The sequence below is a fragment of the Macrosteles quadrilineatus genome, unplaced genomic scaffold (genome assembly GCF_028750875.1).
Source record: "Macrosteles quadrilineatus isolate MER2022 unplaced genomic scaffold, UCM_ALF_1.0 Scaffold_8__2_contigs__length_117827958, whole genome shotgun sequence".
Taxonomy (NCBI): Eukaryota; Metazoa; Arthropoda; class Insecta; order Hemiptera; family Cicadellidae; genus Macrosteles; species Macrosteles quadrilineatus.
Genome location: NW_026542601.1, coordinates 112,382,969 through 112,410,864, shown reverse-complemented (window position 1 = coordinate 112,410,864; position 27,896 = coordinate 112,382,969). Strand labels below are relative to the sequence as shown.

Sequence of the window (27,896 nt, the reverse complement as noted above, 5' to 3'; positions counted from 1 at the left end):
AGCAAGTGTGTGCCCGAAACGTTTATCAAGGAGGTTATCTATTGTTTTAGTATTTCTAAAAAGGTTTTTTGAATTTAAAATGTAGGAAAATAAGTGCCATTTATTTGTGATTACAGTGAATTGTGTATGGTGCTAACTTTATCTTAACCAGTTGGAATATCATTGATAACTTGGTAAGTGTAAATATTATAGTAATCATGCATTTTAAGTGTAAATTTAAAACAAGTGAACATATTGTAATTGTTTTCGCATATGCTAGGGTCACAGGATCGCGGAGTTATTACTTAGCTAAAAAGTATTAATCATTTGTGAGATTAGAATCCGGGACCTCAGGTACGAACCCTTGCGATCTGAAATTGAACCAGGTTGCTCACAATACATTTTATTTATAATGATGATACCACCGGTTATTTTCCACTGATTTAAGTGCTGAGTATCTCAACATCTTTAAGTTAATAAGCAATAGTTGTACACATATTTAGTATCGTGGGATGTATATAGGAGAGAGCTATAAAAGTGCTGACTAATCATAAGTAATGGAAGGAAATCTCGGATTATTTCAAAACAGGGTCTATTGTGTGTTTTGAAAGCGTCGGAATTCTTCTATTTCGCATTTAGAGATACAGGGGTTCCCCAAATCTGTAGCGTGATTTTCTTGCAAGTCTTTTAATACTGTGGTAGATTCAAAGTAAATATACAACAGTTTTGAATGGTCACTGAAATACACGATGTGTCCAAAAATAAACAAGTAAAGAATTAATTTTTTTAGAAATCAGTAAAAATTTTTATTGAGAGTCTTAATTAATTTGTATAGTAATATAATAATTTAATATTATAACATTGATGGGATGGAGCTAGCCTAGTGCGGTTGAGCGGGAGCCTTCGGTCCCATAGATACCGGGTTCAAATCCCGTCAATCAAGAATCGATTTAATCCGTGACCCACTCTAGGTCATCCTTAATGTGGAACACTATTCCAGGCTATAACCATGAAAAGTACCAAAACATCAAAACAAAACATGTATTATTCTAAAAAAGAATAAAGTTCAGGGATACATGTTAATGCAGTTTTTTTATACAGATGTGTTCTAATTCCGTAGTACCTATAGGCATACTAGTATGATTTTTGTTTACTCACTAATACAACACTTTGAAAAGAGTTTAGACATAGAGAAAAACTAAATACAGTTGAAGTTGGCTTGTTAAATAATGCTCAGACAACTATATTTTTGATGCATATACTTGATTGGGTTTTTTGTGTTTACAGACTTTTCCATACTTTTACATTAAATCTTTCTCCTAAAAAGTGATGTATTTATGGAACTATAGTCGGATACGATACAACTTAAATATTGATATGTCTTAACCATTTAAAGTCCAACTGCCGATACATTGAACACGGGAATAACGTAATTCTTCCTCTAGGAATCATATCCGTAATTACGTATGGTTAAAAAGGGGCTGAAGGCTTTGGGATCAACTTCAATGCAACAAATAGAGAAACATCACTCAATAACGGCTGAACGCATTTCAGCCAAACTTAACAAAATTACTTAAACTAATAGTGAGATGGTTTTTAGACAAACAAATTTCAATTAGATAATGCTAATGCAATTTAAAACGAACTTAAAATTTTCAATATTTAACATTAGGCTTATGGGACTAAAGTAGCCATGACAGTTTTTTTGTTTACAATAAAAATGTAAACAAGAGAATCATAAGGTATTTCTGAACTTTCTAGACTTTCCTTTTAATATAATAATATATAACATTAGTAACCTAAAACCTGGTTCTATGTTCTTACAAACTTCGAGGGCACCATTTTAAAACATTAGAAAAACAATCTACAACGCTAACCGTTAGTTTTAGAAATTTAAATAATTTATAAATAAAAATACTTTTTTTTAAATGCCACGTTTTTAAACGCACTAAAAAGTACAAAATAATTTATAAATATGTTGAGAGAATAAATACTTGTAAGATTTAAAATGAAAATTGTGGGACGCATGCTAATTTACAATTAACTTCACCTATTGAACTATTATGATCTATTGCATGCGCCCCACGTTTTTCGTTTTAATTCTTACAAGTATTTATTCTCTCAACATATTTACAAATTATTTTATGCTTTTTAGTGCGTTTAAAAATGTGGCATTTTAAAAATTATTTACATTTAAAAATTATTTTTTATTTTTAGTCTTTAATGTGTAAATATGTTAAATCTGTTTTATATGGCCTGTTTACATAACCCAAACCTTATTATCTGTAATCAGTTGTTTCATCTTTACTTTGAAATACTAGTTTTATATTTTTAGAATATCTCGGGAGCAGAACCTGTACCTCTTAACCTCTGCTCTTTGAACTGTCAAATTTAAGTATTTACAGCTGACTTAAATTAATTTATATATTTACATTCTTTCAAAATGTAACCACGAAGAATTTTTAAGCCCATGGGGCGTAGCCCAAGGGAAATATGAAAATTAAATGATATAATATTGCATTGTCATCCATTTGTGAGCTATGTTTCAAGTTTCAAGCCTCAAGCTCATCGGGAAGTTGGTTTAAAATTGATTGCAAAATTTGTACCGGACAAGAAAAGGAGCAAATAAAAACGTTTTAAAATATGTAAATACATTGTATTAGATAAACACAATTAGACACATGTTTGTTAGCAGATTTAATACCTCAAAACTAAAGCATTCAAGTCTATTACTACATGTGAACCAGTGGGTTATTGCAACGTCTGTATGATCCCTCAGCCGTAACAGGGGCAAATATGTTTACCGACACGTAGAGAACTCAGCACTTCGTAGGTTGTGTATATAACATGGCTCTGGTAATATATAACTTGATGTTTGTCTGCATCCTTGAGGATATTGCAATTTAAGTTTACAGTCTGCTTCAGTTTTGCACTGGAGGAAACGTGTGTGTGTGTACAATGTAGAAGAGAGAAAAATGCTAAGTTGGAAAGAAATTACTTAAAACCTCACATAAGTTTAGTAATATTTTTTTATATTAGTATCATGTAGTTGCAATGGAAAAAAAGTAAGCAAAAATAAGTTAGGTACTTTGGTATTATACCGACCAAACCGATAAATCGACTGTCAAGTAAGATTTTAATCTGTTTAAATAACAAAATCTTCCTAACCTAACCTAACTATCCTTAGGTTAGGTTAGTTTAGATTATAGTTATTAGGTGTGGTCGATAGGTGTTTTGAGTATAATAAAAAAAAATTACCAGTTAACTTATCAAGGTGTTTTAATAATACATTTATTTATTCTGGTAGAGTTTAATTGTGTTATTATACATTAGAATGCAGGACCTCTGTTGTATACCAGTGACACATTTAGCTACCTGAATGTGGAACACACAGCAATACAGGATCCAGGACACGGTCTAATGAACAGCTGACAATGCTGTCACGTGACGTAGCATGCAGGACTACTGTTGTAGACCAGTGACTCATTTAGCTACCTGAATGTAGAACACACAGCAATACAGGATCCAGGACACGGTCTAATGAACAGCTGACAATGCTGTCACGTGACGTAGCATGCAGGACTACTGTTGTAGACCAGTGACTCATTAGCTGCCTGAATGTGGAACACACAGCAATACAGGATCCAGGACACGGTCTAATGAACAGCTGACAATGCAATCACGTGACGTAGCATGCAGGACTACTGTTGTAGACCAGTGACTCATTAGCTGCCTGAATGTAGAACACACAGCAATACAGGATCCAGGACACAGTCTAATGAACAGCTGACAATGCTGTCACGTGACGTAGCATGCAGGACTACTGTTGTAGACCAGTGACTCATTAGCTGCCTGAATGTGGAACACACAGCAATACAGGATCCAGGACACGGTCTAATGAACAGCTGACAATGCTGTCACGTGACGTAGCATGCAGGACTACTGTTGTAGACCAGTGACACATTAGCTGCCTGAATGTGGAACACACAGCAATACAGGATCCAGGACACGGTCTAATGATCAGCTGACAATGCTGTCACGTGACGTAGCATGCAGGACTACTGTTGTAGACCAGTGACTCATTTAGCTACCTGAATGTAGAACACACAGCAATACAGGATCCAGGACACGGTCTAATGAACAGCTGACAATGCTGTCACGTGACGTAGCATGCAGGACTACTGTTGTAGACCAGTGACTCATTTAGCTGCCTGAATGTAGAACACACAGCAATACAGGATCCAGGACACGGTCTAATGAACAGCTGACAATGCTGTCACGTGACGTAGCATGCAGGACTACTGTTGTAGACCAGTGACTCATTTAGCTACCTTAATGTAGAACACACAGCAATACAGGATCCAGCACACGGTCTAATGAACAGCTGACAATGCTGTCACGTGACGTAGCATGCAGGACTACTGTTGTAGACCAGTGACTCATTTAGCTACCTGAATGTGGAACACACAGCAATACAGGATCCAGGACACGGTCTAATGATCAGCTGACAATGCTGTCACGTGACGTAGCATGCAGGACTACTGTTGTAGACCAGTGACTCATTAGCTGCCTGAATGTGGAACACACAGCAATACAGGATCCAGGACACGGTCTAATGAACAGCTGACAATGCTGTCACGTGACGTAGCATGCAGGACTACTGTTGTAGACCAGTGACTCATTAGCTGCCTGAATGTGGAACACACAGCAATACAGGATCCAGGACACGGTCTAATGAACAGCTGACAATGCTGTCACGTGACGTAGCATGCAGGACTACTGTTGTAGACCAGTGACTCATTAGCTGCCTGAATGTGGAACACACAGCAATACAGGATCCAGGACACGGTCTAATGAACAGCTGACAATGCTGTCACGTGACGTAGCATGCAGGACTACTGTTGTAGACCGGACACTCATGTACTTTAATAGTCAGTCCCCCAGTTAGCTGGGAGTAGAGCAGGGAGCCGGTTTGGTTTGAAGTGTGTTGTTGGGTGTGGGAACAGGATTTCAATGGAACTTACATTCTAGTGCGTTTACTGAACAATAATTTAAATTTAAATATGTGTGGTTTTTGTGTTAATCAGTAATTTTACAGTTTGATCCCATTTGCTACGCTCCAACTTGGTAATCGTTTCCTGAGATAATTACGGTAAGTTTTTTTTTACATCATTAGTAGGTTTTATTATGAAACTTAAATAGTTTGTCAATACTATTGTAAAAGAAGGCAAAGAGGTTATGCTTCTAAAGTTTCGTCGGTAAATAAACTATGTATTTCACGTACATTTGAATGAATATAGAGTAAGGTACGTTTGTATCATCTCTTGTTAGTCATTTGCTGCTTCAGAAAAAAAGAACAATAATTAATAGTAACGTTTGTTTAAGAACTTTGATAATTTTAAGAATAAGGCCTACATCAATTACTGGAGCTTGTACTAAATGCACACGTAATATTGTCACAATAACGTAAATACAATATAATGTTCAACAACGTAAATTACGGAATATCTGTAAACTTTTTAATATTTTTTCAATGTTTCAAACAATTAAAAATGAAGTAAAGGTTTACGAATAAACACCACATTACCTCCATTTCCATATGTTCCACAGGCCTACATAGCAAAATTATTAAGCGTTTGAGAAGAGTTGGTTGTAGAACATGTAAAATTTCATTGCAAGGTTTTACCAAACAACATCAGAAAGATGACTCAAAACATTTATTTTTTCAGTTATATACCATTTATTATTTTCATTGATCGATAGTGTTCAGGTTTTTTATTTCAAGTAGTAAAACAAAATAAACTTTTTCCTATTATAAGAAACTTAAAACTACTAATGATCAAAATAAAAAATAATGCCGGAAAAAATACATTGCATTATTCTCCTAAGAAAAACTCGATTCACGCAAGTTAACGAACTCGGTTTCAGTTGTTAACCTTAGCTGCATTAAACACCAACTATAGTCAAGGCCAAGTCAACAATCAGCTGTAATCATTAGTCAGACAGCTGAGTCTTGAGAACAGCTGACTTGTAGTTAAGTTTATGTCTTACGACGTTGACTGTGAGAGGTATGTTTTCGATTGTATCTTCATGATTTTTGTGGTTAGGTTAGTACTACACCATGTTTTTTATTTTTACGGAATTTCCTGCTCAGTGATAATGCAGGGATGATTAGTAGATTATATGACACAAGTAAGGTTTGATAAATTTTCTTTAGATAAATTACTGTATTATTTAAAACTTATGAAAAGTACAACAGATTGGTAATGTTCAACGTGATTGAGGTTATGTTTTAAAGTCAAATCATTGAACAGTTAAATTTGTGTGCAGTAGAAAACCGTAAAATATTATTTTTAGTTTAAACGTCATTCTGATAGTATGTCTTGCAATGTTTTATATCCTAAGATAACATATTACGTTAAATACATTAGTCATAAATCTAACGCTTCACCGAAAATAATGAGTATCAATCAAATAATAGCTCTGTGTGTATATTTAAATCTAGACTAGTATTAATAAATGGGAAAATTTTTCAAATGACACTTTATATTAAACCGTTTTACAATTTAGCAATAGTTTAGGTGACCAATCAAGTTTCATATCAATCAGATTCAACTCGTCAAAACTAATTGAAATTGATGTGCACTTTTCTGTAATTGTAATTTTCAAAAGGACTGTTGTGTACATAGATAGTCATAATCCGTTAATATCCCTACTTTGGTTATACATTTTCTACAATTATATAGCAAAATGCATAGACTATATTTTTCCAGTTTAAACCCAACCTTCGCTTTTTAAATAGATTACGTAATAATCAACCTTAACTAGGGCTTTGAAGTCAACAATTTTGAGATTTCTTCTTGATTCGTGGTGACGATAGGAAAATGATAGGCCTATTAAAGGGTTAAATTTTTAAAAGGGGGGGAGTGGTTTCTTCAACATCACTTTGGTAATAGCCTACTAGGTGAACTGTTATTTCGATGGCAACAGAAAAAATGACCATTGCAGCATCTTGAAAACGTTTTTAACTCAAGGTCCATACTCCGTTCTGTATATTTAAAACTGTATATATGTTTAAGCGAATTATATGTTTATACACAAGAAACATTACAAATTTATTTCTCCAACTCAAACACACCAATACTGCTCTATCATACCTGAAGTACAAACGTGTAGTTTGTCTATTTGATTCATAGCTTCCGCATTGTTGTAGTGCTTCAGCATTTGACCTCTGATATAAATGTCTTGCATCAGCAAAATGCTGAGTCTGATATACCACGTGATATATGTGGGTCAACGTCAGCACAAGCGTCAGCCAGGTGTTTGTCATTCTCAGTAGCCGTCATTGTTGTGTGGATTTGTAATTGTTGATCGTCCATTGTTGACGTGAAATGTTAGACTGATTGTTAAGGGCAACTTGTATTACTGCTGTACTTTATCAACGGTAAAATTGCATATGTTAAGTATTAGAGTCATATGTTAAATATATAAACCCGTATAGTTTAAACCTGTGAATCGACTTAGCTATGTCAAACAACATAACTTAATTTGAATGCATGTGTAGATTTTATATCCACTTACTTTACATTATCCACTGAATCACCAATTACGATATATTTTTGTATTACCGTCTTTTGAGTCAACAGTATAAGTGTAAAAATATATTCCAAGTGTTATTAGACGTATTTTAAGTACTTCCTACACATTTCTTTCATCGTAATTTCATTCTAATATTTCTTTTTAATGCAAATAAAAATATAAAATTTGAACATAAATAAATGTCGTCACTGGCACAAAATGTAAACATTGTTGTATTTATACACAAATAGAACTGTCGAAAACGTCCATAACACAGATGTTATGAGTGTTATTTCACAGTCATGCCGGCGAAGTCATTTGTTTTTAGTTTTGAGCCATACATTATCTTTTCTAATCTCCATGCGTATACATGTTCTGTACAAGTTGTGTACTTGTACTCCGAATAGTGTTTGAGCTATTGACCTAACAAATTCAGCAATAAAAATGTCCTTCAAATTATGTAGGGGTTTTGAGTAACTTTCAAAATATAACTTATCATTCAAAATATAATACCTATGACTAACTTAACGTACTAGCATACTAGCTACTTAACGTACCGTAGACATCTTTTCCGAACTTCTCCTGTAGTTTTGTAAAAACTAAAATAGGAATACCCCGCAGAATTTCCCCACGTTGGCAAATAGAAAGAAGAACAAACAGTAAACCTTTCCTGTTAGAAAAACAAAACGTGAGATAAGGAGACACACAGACAAACGGTTTCTCGATTTAGGAACGCTGCTTTCTCCTGATCTACTGTCTGCTTCTCGTTCAAATGGCTTTAACAAAAACTTCATGTTACAAGCATAAAAAAACATTACTTGTCAACTTTATTATGCCTAATTTAGTGATAAATGTATTAATTCTGTTTTTTTGTAACTGTATACAAAACATAAACATATTGGTTTGTATACAAAATAGAGGTGTTTCATGGTGGAAAATAAAAAAAAGGATTATTTCAATCGAGTCTGAAAGTCCTTGCAGAAGAGTTATTTATCTCAGTAGTTAGTGGTTTGAAGTTTTTTAGTGTTTCAAGGTGAAACTTGCTTCGGTGGTTTTCCAAGGCTTTGTGCTGTTGACTATACAATATTGATTTTACTGACCCCTTTATAAGATTCATTTAGTTTATAGGGAAAATAAGTTTATTTTTTGTTGAATTGTGTCTTCAGTTTTTAGTTGTTATTTTTATTTGGTTACAAAACGTGTTTGCTTCAATAGTAGAATAAAGTAACGCTTGCAGTTAAAATGTGTTTTTGCGACCAAAACAAACTCTAGTGAATTTAATAAATATTATAGCATTACAGAAATACACTATAACACAAATATGTAAGTAAAAACTTATTCTAACGTTTTCTTTCAATTCTCAGCAATACTTACAACTATATTGTACTCGAAAAAAAATTCAAACTTTTTACACCAACGATAGTTGTACATCTACTAAACACAACTTCTTAACATGACCTTTTCATCATATAAATTAATTCCATCCTATACTTTGTAATAAGCCTAACCACAAATCAAACTCTATGTTAGAAACGTAAAAATTAAAGAAAATTTTTGCAAATGATTTAAAAGTATTACACTCAATTTATATTTTACTCTGAGACTTGTGTCGGCTCGGCGAACAAATTATCACAGCAAGAATCCGTCTGGAAGTTTTAATTTAGGTCAGGCTCTTGTCTGAGAATGTCTGCCCACTTATGTTCATTGCCCGAATAAATTCCTGAACGTCAGACGAACTTTTGTTTATACCAACCTTTGAACTCATTTAGGTTTTTTTACCAGTCAGTAACTTCGGATTGAGAGGGATTTTCATCAACATAAATTTGATTGGGAGAAAATGAAAATAAGTAAAATAGGACGAGACGTAATATATAATTTATGGTTTAAGTTATATATTTCAACAAAAATATTTTCATAAAAATTATCTTACACGTCAAAAGATACAATTTCATCTTACAAAGATCAAATTTAACTTAAAAACGAGTTGGGTTTGCACACTCAAACTTTGTCTTTTGTGATGAAATAAATGTTTTATTATAATGCGGAATTCGTCAAGCTGAATGAAATGAAATGAAAATCCTTCTTTATTGAGGCGAAATTAGGACCTCAAGGTCCTTTCTTACAGTTAACCTCAAAAAAACTAACAATACTGATAAACATTAACAAAATAAAATAATAATGATTGAAATAAACAAATAGGTGTAACAACATTACATAAATGTATTTCCCTAACACACAATCACACACACATACACCCACTGCTGCACCCAGGCCTAATGCACGCCATCCCGCCACGCCACGGCCATCCGGTTAAGGTAATATTCTTTCAGCGCCACCGTCAGTCGGGATCGACTTTCTAAGGATTTAATGGGATAAGGTACAGAGTTCCAAAGGCGGCATGCAATTACTACAAAAGATTTGTTATAAATAGTCGTCATATGATGAGGAATACGCAGCGTGGACGAGCCAGAGCGAGTATTCCCTGCGCCTCTTTCACGCAAAAATTCAAACTTGTTGGCTAGATAATTTGGAGTTCCAAGATTAATGGCTGAATGAGTTACTGAGATACTGAATAGGTTGTAAATTAACATAGTGAAATTTGTTTACATTTGAAAGCTTGCTCCCTAAATGTCACTAATCTTCTTTTTGCTACTATACACGAATACTTGTTACCAATTTATTTAACTATCAGGTTAAATAAATTACGAATGGTTTACGTACCGAAAAGTAAAAATAAACAAACTAGCAAACTATGGTGCGGTCACAATGATCAATATAAATTACTATCAAAGTTTATGAAAGAGAGTATTGCAGATAATGTACACGGCAAAACATGATTAAAAACAATTTTTCCGTGGTGTAAAAAAGGCTTTAATTTTTTTTAATGCATCTAATCCAGTGGGTCTTAAATCAAGCGCTCCAAAATGGAAAACACTTTAAAGCTGGCAAAATTTAAATTGGTTTGAGTTTCAAAATAATTTTAGAAACCCCAACTAAAATACACAACCAGAAAAAATGAGCTGTAACTAAATTATTTCGTAAACAAACAAGTGGGTTCGTCTCATGATTATATTTAATTTAAACTATTTCACATCTGGTTTCCTCGTGAAGAAATGATGCTCTTGTTCCCAGAAGGACGAGCCTTCTACGTCACTAGTAGCTACAGATTACATGGTCAAGGTCAAGACTGTGGAAAGCCTTCTTCAGGAGCTAACAAGTTCGACCTTGAGTTTGTGACGTGTCGACCTGGTATTGTTAGGACATAATACTGTAATTGACCCTGATTTTTCACGTCAAAACTAATAGAAACTCTTTAAATTCTAGTTTAGTTTAGTTTAAGGACACAAAGTTATAACAGGAAAAAATATAATATGTTTTGAGTAAAGCGTTGTCTCCTTTAAATAAGCGGTTGGAAATTAGAGGGATGCCTGTTTTCTTTGTAAGCTGTACCTCAAATTTGGTTGTTTATTTCATGTTGTATATTTAAATTGTCCACTGAAAAATATTGTTAAGAAATTATGTATGTAATACGATAGAAATCCTGAAAGAATTGGCAAATTTTGATTATTCAATTTGGCTTAAGTTTAATTTATTTGTATATTCAAATGAACGGACTTAACGTAACCAGTTACAATTATGGTAACATAAGTTTCAACTAGATCAAAATACATTCTTAACGCTTGTTAAGCCTAAAGGGATTCGAACCTTTCGCTTTCCGTGGGTCTAGCATAGTTTATAGACAGTAGTATTTTTTAATTACCAGACCCGTAAAAAGTTTATTTTCCATAAAACCGTTCCTTTTGATGAAAATCGTAAAATATTAGTTTTCTTTGTAGAAACGCATGTATGCTTAATACCAATCGTAAAAATTATATAGATACATATATTGAACAACCAATGTCACAAGGAAACACCGTACCGCCGAAGAGGATCGCTACAAGGTTCAACTATGTCGGTTGCTCATGGTTCAACGAAGTCGGTCAAGGGGACAAATATTAATTAGCCCACAGCATTTTCCTCCTTCCATTTTGATTGAGCTTGATAAGAAGATACCCAAAACAAAGGCCGTTTTCATTAACCCATTGTAGCTGGTATTTGGGATCAATAAGACCATTGTTGACTTGACTGACCTCCTTCATTGTTGTGAAAACAACAAACTTAGACGGAAGTGATGAACCTAAAAGCATCTTTCTCAACTAAGGTTGTTAGTTTATTTTGCATTTATTGTATTAAATATCTTTGGTTATAGATATATTTACCACAGCTGAAAAACTGTAATCATCCCAAAGTTAGGAAATAATAACCAGTATAATATTTTATAGATGTAGATTTTATACATCTGTTTTGGTGGAAACTGTAACTGAATAATTGTGTTATTTAAAATAAATTAATTTTGCTGACACTAGTGCCTATTTATGTTATGGTCGGAAATAATTTGGCATTTAATGAAAAAATAAACTAGAAATACCAAATTACTAATTATGTTTTATATACTAAAGTACTACGTTTGATTTTGGTAAGAATATTAATTTAACACTATTTAATCCAACGATGTTAAAGAAATAAAGTTTTTCCTTAATCAGTTTTTTGGTTAGCATCAATACATTGATAAATCAGAAATTTAGAGAAAAGAATTTATTTATAAAAATAAATACCTCTGCCTTAAAAAATAAGGTTGCCAATGACACAGAAAAATAGTACACATAAAATATCGAAGGATTATACAGCTATAAGACTGATTAATTTTGATGTTTGCCATATAGATGATTTCTCATTATGGTCAATGAACCTCTTAATGTTTCATGAATAATAATTTAAAAAAAGGATCTGTCTTGTATATTCCTGGTTAACAGCAATAATTGTAATCAAACTCTTAAAAATAATTAGGTTGTTATGCTAAACGGATAGTATAAATATATTTTAATGAAATACTGTGGGTTTCAGTTTATTATAAATTACTTTAATCAGAATCACCTGTTGAAAACGAGTAAACAAAATCTTTTTAGCTGAGGTTAAAAATATGTTTAGTAAACCTAGTATATTAGTTTTTTAACCGTCATATTCTGCGTTGATTGACATGTACCGTTACAAAATGCTTTGTCACATATGTCAAGCAACTTTAGTATGTTTATTCACACTGTCAAGTCACCAGATTTCCTTTTACGTATTTTTGAGTTTTGTGTATGTTGTAAACCTGTTACTTTGCATGATGTAAAAGTTTTTATAAAAAGTTAGCAGTTCATGAATCAGTATCCAACTAAAAGGCTGTTTGCCTTTAACTGAATATAATAAAATAGGTGATGTAAGTGGTAATGAAATTTATAGTACAAATTACGATTAATAATTTATTCGATTGCTCCAAATCAAGCTCTTGAGGGTAAAATTAAGTTTATTGATATCTTTTGAGATATAAAAATAAGATCACTAACTATAAGTATTTACTTGACTAGATCTAGTAGCCTCAAAAGTAGGGAAACAATTTCCCTTGTTCTAAAGAATGACGAAACAAATATTTCATTACCTACCAAAACACCTTACAAAAAACTGTTGTCTAATTTACTCATTCTAAATAATTATTCCCCTTTGACCCATTCAATCTTTAATCGCACGAATCGAACCATGTTCCATTATCCTGTCGTAAGCAACAATAGAATAGTTATACCTAGTTAGTCCTAGTTATAGCATAGGACTAACAGGAATGCCACAATGTAACGTAACCCTATTGAGCTTGTAGATATATCTCCTTACATTGTTATTGGTGATTATCATATAGATTACATACAAATTGTATGGTGATAACCAATCTCTGGCATGCTTTGACTTGATAATGAGATGATAACCTTATTTTATACTGTGACTATAACCTATATCTTATACCATATTTTAGATTATATCCACTTCTTTAAATATGATGGACTGAAAAAGTAAGAAAATTAATCAAACATATTGGTGATTTTTAGTTATTATTAGCTACATACTGTAATTTATACAACAATTAATAATTGCCCTTTACAACGTTGGAACTTTAATAATCACTACAACTGACAAAAACTATTTTTATTTGTTTAACTAGCTCAGTCTCAGAAGCTTTGAAACAGTTGATGGACAATTTTGTGCGCAACAAGGCTCTACAAATGTGAGAAATCTATCAATTTAGCAATTTTTTTTATGGAACTAACTTTTTAGGGCACACCCTAAGAGACCCGGATAGTGCAGGTACAATTGTTGCAATTAATAGGAAGTACTGTAATGGACATTTTGTTCATAAATATTCTTATGTTTTGTTAAATATGCACCATTTCCTTCAAAATTTTTGCTCCCTAATTTAAATTGGTAAAAAATATTAAGTATATTGCTCTTAGCTATAGCTCACAGTTATACCATGGTATAGTCGTTTTTCTATAATTCTTTTTTGTATTTAAGTGATTGACAAATATGTTGTTCGTCATCTACATCCTAAAACATTATATAATAAATATCACGAAACAACTGTGTCGTATAGCTGTTTGTTTACATTGCTTTTACCTACAATTCTTAAAGCCTCAAAGTGATCGGAGCTTCAGGAAAACTTAAGTCTAAAATAAGTATTGTAAAAACAGTAAAAATAAGTAAAATAATTAGAGTTCTATTCAATTAAGGAATTTATAAATACTTTAAGGGGGCAAAAAAAAACTTGCACTACTCGAAGCTTCGAAATCAATTTTTAATTTTGACGTGACGATAAAAATGATTTATTAGTGAATGCAACGGGTTTAACGTTACACCTCTAATCACTCATTTCGGTGATCAAAAGTGACTAGCACGATCATATAACCTTTATTTGTGAGGCTTACATAAACGGACTCAACTCGAATTTATTGGTAAATTATGAAAATCGTAGGGGTTTCCATAAATTCCAACATCAATTTAACAAGATAATGATGGAAGATTTCCATAAGGACTGAAGTATTTTGGACTAATTAACCCCCTAACCAACCTATTTACATTTAGATATAATAATGTTGACCAACCGCAAGACCAAATATGCTTAGTTTTTGTTTAGGCAGTTTATCAGCTGTGTTGTATACGTGGGTTATCTATCATGTCTCTCACTCTTTTCTAGGGAGGAGAATATTTGTTCAAGTGTTAGTCAGTTTCTACGACAATATTGCTCAATAGTCTGTAAGCTTCAACGCCAAGAACAGTGAGTGTTGCAAGTAAAATATTACTTCCATAGCTTTAGGAGTTCAAGGTAAATTACGTTAAGATAATTTGGCACTTATTTGTCTAGGCAATCATATGTAGTTTTAAATATGAAATTTAGTAAAACTATTTTGACAAATAAATATAAATAGATAAATCTGCAGGCATACAGTTTTAAATGTATTTCGAATCGTTTCGGTCGAATATATATATATTTCATCACTCCTTATCAAAAGTAACTATTTTCTGTAACAGCTGATATAAAAGAAAGTTGTTGTTTCCCAAACTCTATAATAGAGCGAGGGAAAAACGATCAGCTGATTTTCGCTCAGTCTACATTTACTTTCTCTCACTCTCAATTAATTCTCCATTTATTCATTTGTTAGGTTTGTATTAATGATTTAAATAAGCTGTTTTTATTGTTGCACAATCTAAATCTACAGTATACAGAAACAGGCATTAGTTTGTTTTGTCGTGTTTTTAGCATAGTGTGTGAATGAAATTGCTCAAAGTAAGTTGTGTCTAACTACTGATGATTTGATGAAAACAGCTTCAGTGGTAACTAATAACCTTTCACCAGATAAATCACGTTAAATATGAGAATAGGAATACAGAGATTTTAGTAACTAGTACAAATTACAAAATGCTAAGTCAATTAAAGTAAGCGACGAAGTATTTATTAATAATTTTATCTACAAAATATACAATTATGAAACCATATGTACGTTGTGAAGAGTATTTTCAATTATAAAGAGTTGTCTAAAACTGTTTTAACTCTACTGAAATATTTTATTCTGTATATGTGTATTTTTGCGTGACGATTTTTCGTGATGAAAAGCTCGTACCGAAAGCTATTTTCCGACACTTGCTCCATTATTCCCGTCTTCGGCTTCGCCTCGTACGTAAAAATAGCTCTAACATACTCAGCTTTGCCTTGCACGTTAAATTTGTTTTCCTGCGTTCGGCTTTGCATCACACCTAAAACTTGAGCGCGTATCGGAAAATGGTACTTTCGGTCCTAGTGATGAATATAGGCTACTATTACACTTTTAATAAGCCTATTATTGAGCCTTAACATGAAATGGTAGATTTTTGTTGCTGAGTGTCTGGAGCTGCAGTTTCCAAACTAAAACCATCCTATCAATAAACTTCAAAAATGGAAATTTATTGATTAACATATTCACACCAAAGCAGGCTACAGGTGACTTCTTGTTTGCGAATAGCTACTTACTCATCTCTTTTTTATTTGAAGACAGCTTTAAAAAAATCTATTGGTCTAGGAAATAAATTGTTTTTCAATCAAGTCACATGGTAACTTACCAACATGGAAAGTCCCAAAAGAATGATTCATTGTTTAAGAAAATAAAGCAAATCAAAGTCCACATTGATAATAATGGAGGACTGTGGAATGCAGGGTAACTTAATTTTAAAATATGTAGTTTATTTACTTGATATTTTCCGATATTATATTACCAATAATCACCTCCTAGTCAGGATGGTGTATTTTAATGAAGGGGATAAAAGCAGTAATTCGGGGTTTTCAGCATTAAATACTTTAAAATTCAATAGGCAATTACCAAAAGGGATTTTTATTACTTATGAATGAATCCGTAAAAAAATCCCACACACTGTAGTTATAAATGCTAAATAAAACATACAGTGCAGGAACTTTGGATGTAATACGAATACATCCATAGGTTGCTGACATTGCTAGTGCAATTCAAATTAGTTTCCAGAGTCATAGAACAGTAATACTGATAAGAATATTATGCAATATATATAGTATGAAATAAGACTAAAACAAATACAAATTTATGATTAAGGATCCGACGTATCCCAATTATTAGTTTTTTGCATTAAGTCATTAATTTCCCAATGAACAGAAAGCAAGACTACTATAATAAACAATATACCATGGCATAAACTTATAAGTAGGCTTGAGTCATACATTTTAAAATTAAAATACTCATTCAATTCATTTCGGACTTGCAGCAAACGCAGCTTTTTTCGTATTCTTGATTTTATACAGAAGACAAAACTCATATAAAACAAATATATCAAGCAGCATGAATACTAATATCTTACTTTATACAAGAATAAATAGTTTACTTATGACTTGAAGATTAAAATGATAAAAGAAGTTTGAGTAAAATAGTACTCTCGATAAACGTAAAACTAAACTCAAACAACATTATCTACAACTACATAAATTGTCTTAAGATAACACTTCATACAATAACAAAATAGTTTCACAAAACCAAGATAGTTGCGACTGCATAGCTTGAAGTGTTTTGTGTATTGAGTAATGTATTGTTTCCGTTATGCAAAAGATAAACCTGCAGTATTCAAACATTCAGAATAACATAAATTTAAAATATTTCAAAGATTACGTCTGATGCAGCAACAATGGAGTTTGAGGTTTGAGTATTATTGGTACTTAGATAACTAAAACTACATTCAAACTGGTTTGCAATATTGAGTAACCTAGATGCGTCTTGCAGCGAACAAAGATGTCTCCATCCTACTTAGATATTGCAAACTAGGTTGATATGTATCAATAAAGAGCAACGAACAATGCTTTAACATAGAGAGGTACTTAATTGCTTTGTTTCTATTCATGTGTTTTGATGTATCTTATCTTCTATTAATACTCACTTTGTTCGTATTATTAGGATCACTTTAATACTTTACTTTGAAATGACGACCATACGAATGTAAGTATTTTAAGCCAAATATGAATGGAATAGAGATGAGTGTAGGATGAGGGGATTCATTTTAGGCCCTAGTGATGAAATATACTATTGATAGCTTTCTTTTGAAAAGAAATATGACTAAAATAATTTAGGAAGAAATTTAAGTTTATTTAAACGGTGTGTTTAAATGAAGAAGGTATATAATTATATTGAATATTATTACTAACCTATTTCTTTACGTGGATAATTGACATATAAAAGTACTTCTTGTAAAGCATAGTAAAAATGTGACGGTAGTAGTAAACTACACTAAAGCATAAATAACCTTTTCCTGTTGAGGATATGAAGTGACACGCAAGCATGACTTGCATTGACTATTCCTTTTACGATGTTATTATTCAAAATGAAGTAATAACACCCTAATTACTGCAATTATAAAATGTAACTACATATTTTTTAGGTTCAATTCATGAATTGTTTTCATTGTTGTCGTTCTCATCTGTTAGAAATCTGTAATTTTGTCAGTGTTTTTGCTTTTCATCGATTTTCCTCTTACTACCTACAAGCAAAGATTCCCTTTTAGAGGTTTGTGGTGCAAGTTAAGCCCTGGCACCTGATACATTTCTTGTCAGTAACGTTGAAACCTACAAAGGGAAATTTAAACTTGAATAAAGGTTATAATTTAGAAATTGTTAAGCACTTCTTGCACACATAAACACACACACAGTCTTTTATGTGTCATACACATGTAGCCAAACGTAACTGACGTTTTGTAGCTGCTGTAAAGTCACCTGTTTTTTTTAACTTCTAAATTTCTAAATTATTTTACACTTAAATACGAACAATAGTTTTTCAGTTACCAAAACGTCTAGAAAAATTTGGTTTTTCAATGAACAATTATGGCTACAACCGATGTTAACATAGCATTTAAAAAACAGGAACAAAAGAAATCAGAACCGATTTTAAACCCAATAGATTAAGTTTTTGGGTAGTAAAGGATGGGTATGAACAAGGCAGCTAGCAAACACAAAACATCACATGTGTCCCGTTCTGTAAAGTTTTAATTTATTTAATAGTAAACAATACTAAATACGTATTTAATTTGCACTTATATAAATTGGGCTTATTATTTTCCATGTATGCGTAAAAATAATATACATAACGTAAATTACGGTTTTTTTTGGAAAATTTTCATCCTTTACTGTTGGCCGGAAGTTTAAACTGTTCTTTTAGTGTACGTAATATGAAACCGTTTTACTTTGTTGATTTATTTATCTCGCTTTTAGAGGAACTCAATTCTAGGAGAGAGAGAGGGGAGTCAAAATGTTTTGACCATAAAGAGTTTCCTTTTAACCACCTGTCAATTACTTGTCGTGGCCATACAACAACCCCAACAGATATTAAGATGGCCATAACATTATTTATTGTTTACAAAAAATTTTAAAATGTTATAAAAAACGTACTAAATTTGAAATACATTAGTTTAGGATATTTCATTGAGATTTTCCTATATTGATTCCAGAATTTGCTGAGTTACACAATGCTGAGTCGATGGGATCCGTTGAGGTTTTTGACCTTTCTGATTATTTCTTCAGCAACACAAATGCTTACCTTTGCCTTCCAACTGCCCAAACTTGGAGGATGTCCTGACCTAGCAGCGCAGCAGAACTTCCTTTCTGATATTGATTCGGTAAGCTGCAATTATTGACTACAACGTCTTTATTCGCCATTCGAAGCGATTTAAGAGCTCAGTGTTGGTTTATCCCAACAATGCTTTTCACAGCTATAGTGAATACCCATAGTTGAATTTGTCAAAAAGTTGTATAAGAAATGGAGCAATGGAGCAAGCAGTTAATGGACCAAATTGAACAATAGCAATGCCACTCCCATCTGTGGCAAAGTTTGTGGCAATTATGAGAGGAACATGATCATTGTTGAATACTAATTGTTAAACACTACTGACAGATTGGAATTTCTGTTAAAACTGCTTAGTTTTGAATACCTTAATATTCAATTAACCTAGTTCACTCAAGTAAGATTACAACTCTGTGCCATCAACGTAATTAAAACCATAGCATAATCCACGAATACTTGAACAGAACCGGTATGGATCATAAACATAAACAAATGATGTTGCATGCCCAAATCCTATACTAATAGCATTAACATGTGATTTAGACAGTTCCATTTAAGCAATGTTAAATAAATTTTCCGTTTTGACGAGTAACATCATTTGTTTACGTTTTGATCAGCACTGGGCCTATTCTAGTAGTATTTGTGGCATAATCATATCAATTAATTATCAAAGAGTCGTTAATGAAGTAATGAAATATATTTTGCCAGTAGCAAACTCTTTGAGTTGTCACACTAAATAGGTTATAATAGAATAACGATTTAGCTACAACTGGTTCACGCAGAAGAAATATTTACCATGGAAGCCAAAAATCAATAGCGTTATCTACCCGTTAAAACAGTTAAAAAGCAAAATTGATGTGATAAGCTGGTGTTTCATATAGTTTGTTTTCATGTAATACATACATTTTCTTGAATAACTGAAGATTTAAAGGCTGGCTTTCCTACTAATACTACTCTAATACCAGTGGGGTAGAGAAGTTATGGAAAACAATAAACCATGAATATAAAAAGATATGAAAAGCTATTCCACTCGAATACAAATCTGTACTACTAAACTTTAATAACATTTATTTTGTTCAGCGTCGATTTAAAATCACAATAAATATATTTCATAATGTGCGAGCTTTAAAGAAAAATAAAGTCTCCTGAGATTACTTAAACATATTTTGTCTCAAAATAAGTAGGCTAATAGAGAGAGATAAAGTGGAACAAATGTATAAAAATGGGAACATCTATTTTCAGAAGTCATAAAATAGCTATCTAGCTATTATTAAGAGTAGATGGGAGAAGAAGTTCCATTAGGGTTTTGTACCTAAACACCTCTTAATGGGTTAGTAATCTGTTTGGTCTTTAAATGACAAGTGATTTTATCGTGCATTGTGTTTTCTTACTGTCATACTCTAGTTATTGTTAATTTTATCTTAAAATAAACCACTAAAATTTGGTAGTTCCTACATTATTGAACTAGAATTTACAAGAAAAATTATTAATAAATGTTGATATTTAAGAAAGTACATTTACCACTTAAAAGATGGAATTTCAATTCAAATTATTTTTTTATTTTTTTTATGTGTTAGTTCCTTGGTAAATGGTACGTCCAATCCAGCTACGATACTGAAATACTACAAGGAAAGGGCAGATGTATGGCTGCTAACTACAAATACATCCCCCTGAACAATAACATTTTGGTGCAGACTGGCCAGTTCAACGAGGAGTAAGTATTGAATATCATTATACATTATGGATTTTAAATTCTGTGTAGGAAATATGACTTGTATGTTATTTTTGCATCGTTGTTTCTTGGAAAACCTTGATTTGCGTGCATTAAAGGTATAGCTATCTATAAGGTGCGTAGAACTTGTATTTTCTACTGTAACCACAAATCATAGATTGCTTAGATTGTATATCTTTTTATGGCAGGTTTAGTTTTATAACATTCATTGCATTTAAATTTTAAATAGTTATAAATATTTAAACCAAAATGTTTCTTTGGAATTTCAAGTAAACGTTGATGTGTTAACTCGTAAAAATACGCAGTGTCACTCATTATAATAGAGGGCTGTGTGATAATTTAGGTAACCTAGTTCTTGATACAAAAAAGGAATTGGGAAATATTTATATTGTTAAGTTAATGTATTCTGATAAAGACAGTTCATTAATTAATAAGGATTATTATTGTTAGTTCACTGACTATTCGTCTAGGTGTCAGGAAAATGTCAAAACATGACATTTTTTTGGAAATTCCTTAAATACAGGGTGTTTTTTAACGTACCCCAATCAGTTACAACGACCGTGAGACACTTTTGAACAACAAAACCAGTTCATATGATGTTATCCCTGTTTTCTTTACTTCATTGCCGATCAGCATGCATTGTTCTAGTTATTTAAGGTTTAGTTTTATTGCACCAAGTTGAGACTTGTTCACAAAATAGGCATATTCCCAATAACACTAAAACTCATAGATTCCTATGGAAAAATTACTGGGTGAGCAAAACACTTCCTAAAATATTTTAGGTCCTGTAAATCATATTGTCAACCCTCATAACGGTTAACATTTAAATATGAACACTTGAACCACTCACTTATTTGTTCTAATTTTACTCTAAAAGACATGCATGAATTGCTTATGATATTTTTGAGGACCAACACTGTGATATTAGCCGTCACACGAACCATTGGTGATCACTGTGCTGTTTGATGTATCAGTTGAATAATTTCACTTATGTTTTGCAGTAACAACAAGTGGGAAAGATTAGACGCCAACGCAGCACCAGCGAACGTAACCAAAAATGAGGGCAAGTTTAAAGTGAAATTCACAATTCCCAGTAAGTATACCTTTAATATGCTGATACTGTAAGTTTAGACAGGGATGACCGTTGTCAAATCTAGGTCTACGGGTAATGACCACGTTGTTGAGAAAAACTAGAGGCCAACGTTTCGGGTGTGTAGCAGTTATCCATCTTTGGGGCGAAGTATTCAATTCAATACTGCAGTAGGTAGTACTATTCAACTCATTAGTGGTTAAATAGTTGTTAACTCCGAAGATGGATAGCTGCTACGCATCTGAAACGGTGGCCTCTAGTTTTACTCTTTCAACAACGAAGACGCTTACAACCATCACCCAAAGACCTAGATTTGTCAATCCGCCGTGACCGTGGAAGTCTATAATTTAGATTAAGGAAGACCGTTGACTATTTAATATTGTATGTATTTAATATGTATACAATACGGGCTTCCTCTGTTACACCCCTTTTCCAATCGTACTACTTAATCAATTTTTACTTTTAAGGTGTTATTAAAGGTTACGATCTGGCACTCCTGCGAATGGTACCGTAATTAAAATGTCATTGATACCAACCATAATTAGGCGTTCTAAGTAGGTGTTTCTTTTTTGACGATCAATTAATTATTTAGAAATGGTGATAAAACTGTGACGTTCACAACAGTTGCCGTTTGCTGTACAGTAGAGAGTATTTAGAATCCAAACAATACTTACTAAAATAATAAATGTATCGAAACTCATGCCCATACTATTTACCCAATAGATTTATAACCAACACTACATGCTGTTAACTTTAAAAAATCTAAACCTCTTTGAGCCTTATAATAACTATATTTTAAATAGTGTGTAATGAATTGTGAAAAACGATTCTTATGACTGAATAGTATGTAGTGTATTGGGAAAAGGTAGTAAAACATTTGAACTGGTCATTTTAAAGGTATTTACCAGTGACATTATGAAACAATCAAGAAGATATTACAATCCTGAATCCTCAATGCTGAGGTCCATCCTAGGGTTTCTGCGGGGGCGCTTTATCAAGACAACTTAGTTTAGTGGATTCGTCTCCTGATTTTTTCATTTGCAAAGTGTACGTTTTAGTGTGTTTCACTTGATCGACGACGAAGAGACCTACTTTGTCACACCTTCTCATCATCGGCTTGAGGTAGAGAGGGCAATAGATTTTGTTCCATCCAAAATTGAAGAGAAACTGTGGAACGACGTAGTGGACGGGATTGTACACGTTCAAACCCCAGGTCAAAGAACAGATGAACTTGGGGAACTTCCATCGAGGTCCGTTTTCCAATGCACTGACTGAGGCGATAGCAGCCAACCCCTAAAAAACAAAACTGTTGTAACATTGTATCACAGTTGAAAATAGGTAGTGTCCAAGGATTTATAAATGTGAAGGATGTTTTTAGAATAGTCGATGCGCCTTGTGTAGATTTGTTGGTAACATCTGTTAATTTAGCCAGGTTTAATTAATGATCAGTGGGAGTGAGTTAGTCCTAGTGGTAGTGTACAAAAATTTAGTCTTTGAGGTTCCGGGTTTGAATCCCACCAATTACAAATGGATTTTGTCTAAGCTATAACCTTAAAAACTAGCCTGAATTGATGTGAAAAACAATCCTGGAGCAGAGCCTAGCATCTAGGGATGTAAAGACTAGAATAGTCAACCTGCTTGGAAACAAACTCCTCTGTTGCATTTGATCATTATTTTCGAAGAAGGTCGTGTAAGGGACATTCAAATGCAAATACTGATAAAAAAGATTATTCAAGATAAATATTATAGTGATTGTTTCGCACGTATATACAGGTCCAATGGGCGATGACGGCTGGGTCCAAATTTAAATCATTAAACACCCTTTTGCTATATTTATATACTGTAATATTTTTGATAAAGATAAAAATATGGGTTCTTTCAACCCAAACTAAATGAAGAATGATTATTGAATAGGGAATGAGCTGTATATCTAGCCAGGTCAATGATAGCGTAGGGTCTTTGTCAGAAAAGAACCGTAAATGCCAGCTAACATGAGATACAAAGTTCAGTATTACATGAAAACTGCAATAAGACAACTAGTAAGAAAAACCCTGCAAGAAAATCCCTGCAAGAAAAACCCTGCTAAAAACCCCTGCAAGAAAACCCTGCAAGAAAAATCCTTGCAAGAGAGACCCTGCAAGAAAACCCCTCCAAAAAACCTCGTTTTTTGAGGGAGAAATGTACTCTCAAATTTATCTATTTAAGAATTTCCAATTCGATATTGGGGCTGGTGGCTTAACGTTATGGTGACTTTCTTTAGTCATTGATCCAAGCTAACCATATAATGATACGAATAGCAAGTAAAAGTTAATAGCTAAATAGATATTAGCTAATAGTGCTGAATAGCTAGTAAAAGAAGTTGTTATTTCGATTTTCAATTTAGAAATTTTCTAGCTCAGCTATTAGGCAGCTTATCTTTGACGGGTTTCTCAATAAACAAAATCTGTTATCTTCGGGAAAAATTATGAAAACATTTCCTTTTATTTTTTACAAACAATATTGAACTCTGACTAGGGCCAAGATAAAATGTACACTAAAATGGAAACCCAAAATAAAGTATGTTGGATTAATTATGCATTTAGACAGAAAATAGTACAAGTATACATGAATTTCTTACTAAGTTTAAAGAAAAACTGCACAAATATGTAATGACATTATGTTTTACACCTTGTTTTTTAATACCACTAATACATTTGGCATCGTATTTATATAGTGCTTGCTGGCTTTACAACTATTAAAATCATCAAACATTTACAATCGTTTATTATTGTCAAATGCTTAAAAAACCTAAATAATGTAATAAATATAATAATTTAAGTGTTTTCAACATCTTCTCCAAATAAAATAAGCTGAAAAGCTGGTTAATCTTTATTCCTTCGACAAATTTATTTAAAAACATTTTTATAATTTCATGATTATATTACTATACTTACCAAGAAAACTATTGCAAACGAGGACTTCATGGTATTGTGAAAGGTACAAATGAAATGGCAGCCTAAACCAATATAGTTAGAGTAATTATGGACAATTAATACCAGTAGGTATGCACTGTTCAACAATTCATCGAATTCTCTCTTGTTTAAAATATTTCCGAATATTCTTTTAACTAAGTGAAGAGAATTTTCAAACCAAGCGAAATCCTTGTCAAATAGTTTAGGTAGCCAAACAAGTTTTCAAAATGCTGGGTTCGATTTCATAGTAGAAATATAAAATGAAATAGTATATTTCGTACCTAGGGCCGAAAATATAGTTTTGCCGGCTCGAAATCATGTTTTTAGTTGGAGGAGAGGTCGAGTGGATAAAAATACGTAGCTTTCAGCCACCATTTAACGTTTGTAAAGCGGCTAAAAACATCGTGTTGTGGTGAAGAATATGTTCAATCTTCTTTAAACTTAAGAAAAGGTTTCCAATGTTACATCCCTTTTCCTGCCGTTCTTTAAAACCGAATTTTAAGACTTTTTGTCATTGGAAAGTACAATAAAGCTACTTCATGAAACAAATATTTTATAATATTATTTATTTCTTCCTTTCCAGTCTGGGGAGAAGTGGAGGGTGCTTACACCGTATTGGACACCGACAGGATCAACTACTCGGTGGTGCATGGATGCGGAAGCATTTTCGGCATTCTTCATTACGGTAAGATAAACTCTGGGAAAATTATACCCAAACAGCAATAGAACCAATCTATCATACAATGTAATACAGTGCTCAATATCATCTCATAGGTGGTATTATATTTTGAAAACCGATAAAGGATGGCAACTAGTCTTCGCATGATGACATAAAGATACTGTTTCTTGAGCGTACAATGTTCAGAAACGTATTTTTAGTGAAAAAAATAAATGCTAAACTTCAATAACTATACTGGATTGTATCGTTGTTTTACACCCTTAAGACATTATTAGTGATGAAACAAAATACAGTTCTCATTTTTAAAAGATTAAGAAATGTGTAAGACATCGAATATAGCTGAAAACTATACACGAGAATTAAACATTGGAACCTGGTAGTATCGAACTACTATGCTTTACTACTTCACAGTATAGGGTGTACCGGTATTGTTATCGTGGTTTACCGTTAGTATTGAGGCTAATTGATGGGTGAGAGGTGTGGGCCTAGACATTGTCTCACTTACCAGGAAACATAACGAAGGCTTACTGATTGGGAGGTCAGCCAACTTCTGTAGAGCCTAAGATTAACTTATGTTAGAATCATGTTAGTTAGGACGTATGCTAAGATGTTAGTATGTTAAATAGATGGGTATCTTCCTAAGCCACCAATGAATTTTTTAACCCTGAAATGAACTTGTTTACTAATTTTTACCCCACGTTTGTTTTTCAAACCTTTTACTTTCGTGATGAATTCTATATGAATTGTTTCTCAAAAAATAAAATAAGATAAATCAATGAATAATTGATGATGTTTAACGTATGTTTTGCTGCACTTACAATAGTAAATAATAAATATTTGTAAAAACACATTTATATATTATGAAGTATGATAACTCGGAGAGGGTCTGGTATCATAAAAAGTCAAATTTATCATTTTGTTTTATAATCGTGGTATCATGGTTTACCGGTACTGTGGTTTTGCAGTGTAAAATTACTAGACACAACCCGCATTTGCTCAAAATATTCGTAATTTACCTTAAAATGTGTTTTTGTATATTACCAGTATGGAGATAGTGTTGAGATTTCATTACTTGAGTCATCAAATGATTGATATACATGTTTTATTGTAACTTGTGCCTACTTTATATTACTCTTACTAGACTTTGTTTACCTGCCACAAACTGCCATATAATATAGTTTACCATTTGCTTGTCTGACATAAACACCGATTTGTTTACATAAAAACAGACCATTTCAATATGTTTTGGTTAATTTTGTCTAGATTGCAGCTGGTTAATGAGCCGAAAGAAGAATTTGACACCGGAAGAAGAGGAGGAGTACTACCAGAAAACTAGTAGAGTTTTAGGAAATTATAAATCATTAGACCCCAAGGAATTCAAGAAAGTGGACCAAGTAAATTGTGAAAAAGAAGCCATCTGAGAGATCAAAGGGTTATAAATCAATTACCTTAAGATGTATAAAACTCATTAAGACAATTCTATGATATTGAATGTTGACATTAAAAACAAAACTTTGCAAGGTCTCTATTGAAAGTTGAAAAGCATAGGATTATTTTATTTTTATATGTAAATTTTAAATAAATGAATCATATAAAATAAACTCTGTCATTTATTTGTAAAAGATGTATTAAAATAAAAATAAAATATTTCATCATAGGCAGTAAATTTACAACACTTAACTAATTCAAACAGAATTGTTGTGTAACTAACATTTAGAAACTAGATATGACAAATAATGAGGCTCATTTTACACTGTTTCAAGGAATGTTCTTTGTTATATGACCTTCCAAGAGCCTGGCTGTGACGAGACAAATGTTTCATAATAAACTAAACAGTCTTTTGTACATTTCATTTCCCTTATTTTTACCTGTGAAAATTCCACCTTGGGTATAAAAATATTTATAAAAAGAGTAAGGGTAATTTAATGTTGTATATACCATTCTCTAATGGGATGAACATTGATAAATATTATAGTTTGAAATAAAGCATCTTCTGTTTGTGATGTTTGGGAATACAATACAACCAATACAACTAATACAACCAATTGAAGCGTATAAACGATAAAAAAAACAACGTTCATATAAGTTTTTATGAATTTTGTCACTAAATTTTTGCTCTAACTCCACTAGGGACGCCTTCAAGCGAATTGGTTGTGTTTATTTATAATTTATCTTTGTTTTTTAAGTGTTTTAGTTTTGGGATGGTGTAAATAAAGCTTTATGATGCTGCATACTAACATAACATAATTATTTGTTTATGATTGTTATTATTGAAACTAGCTTTAAATTCCTACAGAGACTTTTAAGGTATAAAATAAATCTAGTAAGATTTTATCATGAGTATATACAAACACAATTACTTTAATTTACATAATTT

General features: G+C 32.4%; 2 protein-coding genes across 7 annotated transcripts; one reads left to right on the top strand and one right to left on the bottom strand.

Annotated features, from left to right (window-relative positions):
• LOC129001826 (uncharacterized) lies at positions 1–27,364 on the top strand. 6 transcript variants are annotated; one of them, XM_054429269.1, is made up of 7 exons: positions 4,921–5,131; positions 14,660–14,740; positions 18,955–19,122; positions 20,645–20,781; positions 21,801–21,892; positions 25,424–25,525; positions 26,783–27,364. In XM_054429269.1, exons 3-7 carry the CDS (start codon positions 18,973–18,975, stop codon positions 26,938–26,940), a joined length of 639 nt encoding a protein of 212 aa, XP_054285244.1. In that variant the 5' UTR covers positions 4,921–5,131; positions 14,660–14,740; positions 18,955–18,972; the 3' UTR covers positions 26,941–27,364. The 6 variants fall into 6 exon arrangements, with proteins under 6 accessions (XP_054285249.1, XP_054285244.1, XP_054285246.1 ...); XM_054429271.1 differs by having other exon boundaries at positions 14,660–14,788; XM_054429272.1 differs by lacking the exon at positions 4,921–5,131 and adding an exon at positions 6,016–6,047.
• LOC129001827 (uncharacterized) lies at positions 22,776–24,925 on the bottom strand. The gene is made up of 2 exons (XM_054429276.1): positions 24,823–24,925; positions 22,776–23,182 (listed from the first exon to the last, which is right to left on the bottom strand). Exons 1-2 carry the CDS (start codon positions 24,850–24,852, stop codon positions 22,859–22,861), a joined length of 354 nt encoding a protein of 117 aa, XP_054285251.1. The 5' UTR covers positions 24,853–24,925; the 3' UTR covers positions 22,776–22,858.
• Positions 27,365–27,896: the final 532 nt, after the last annotated feature.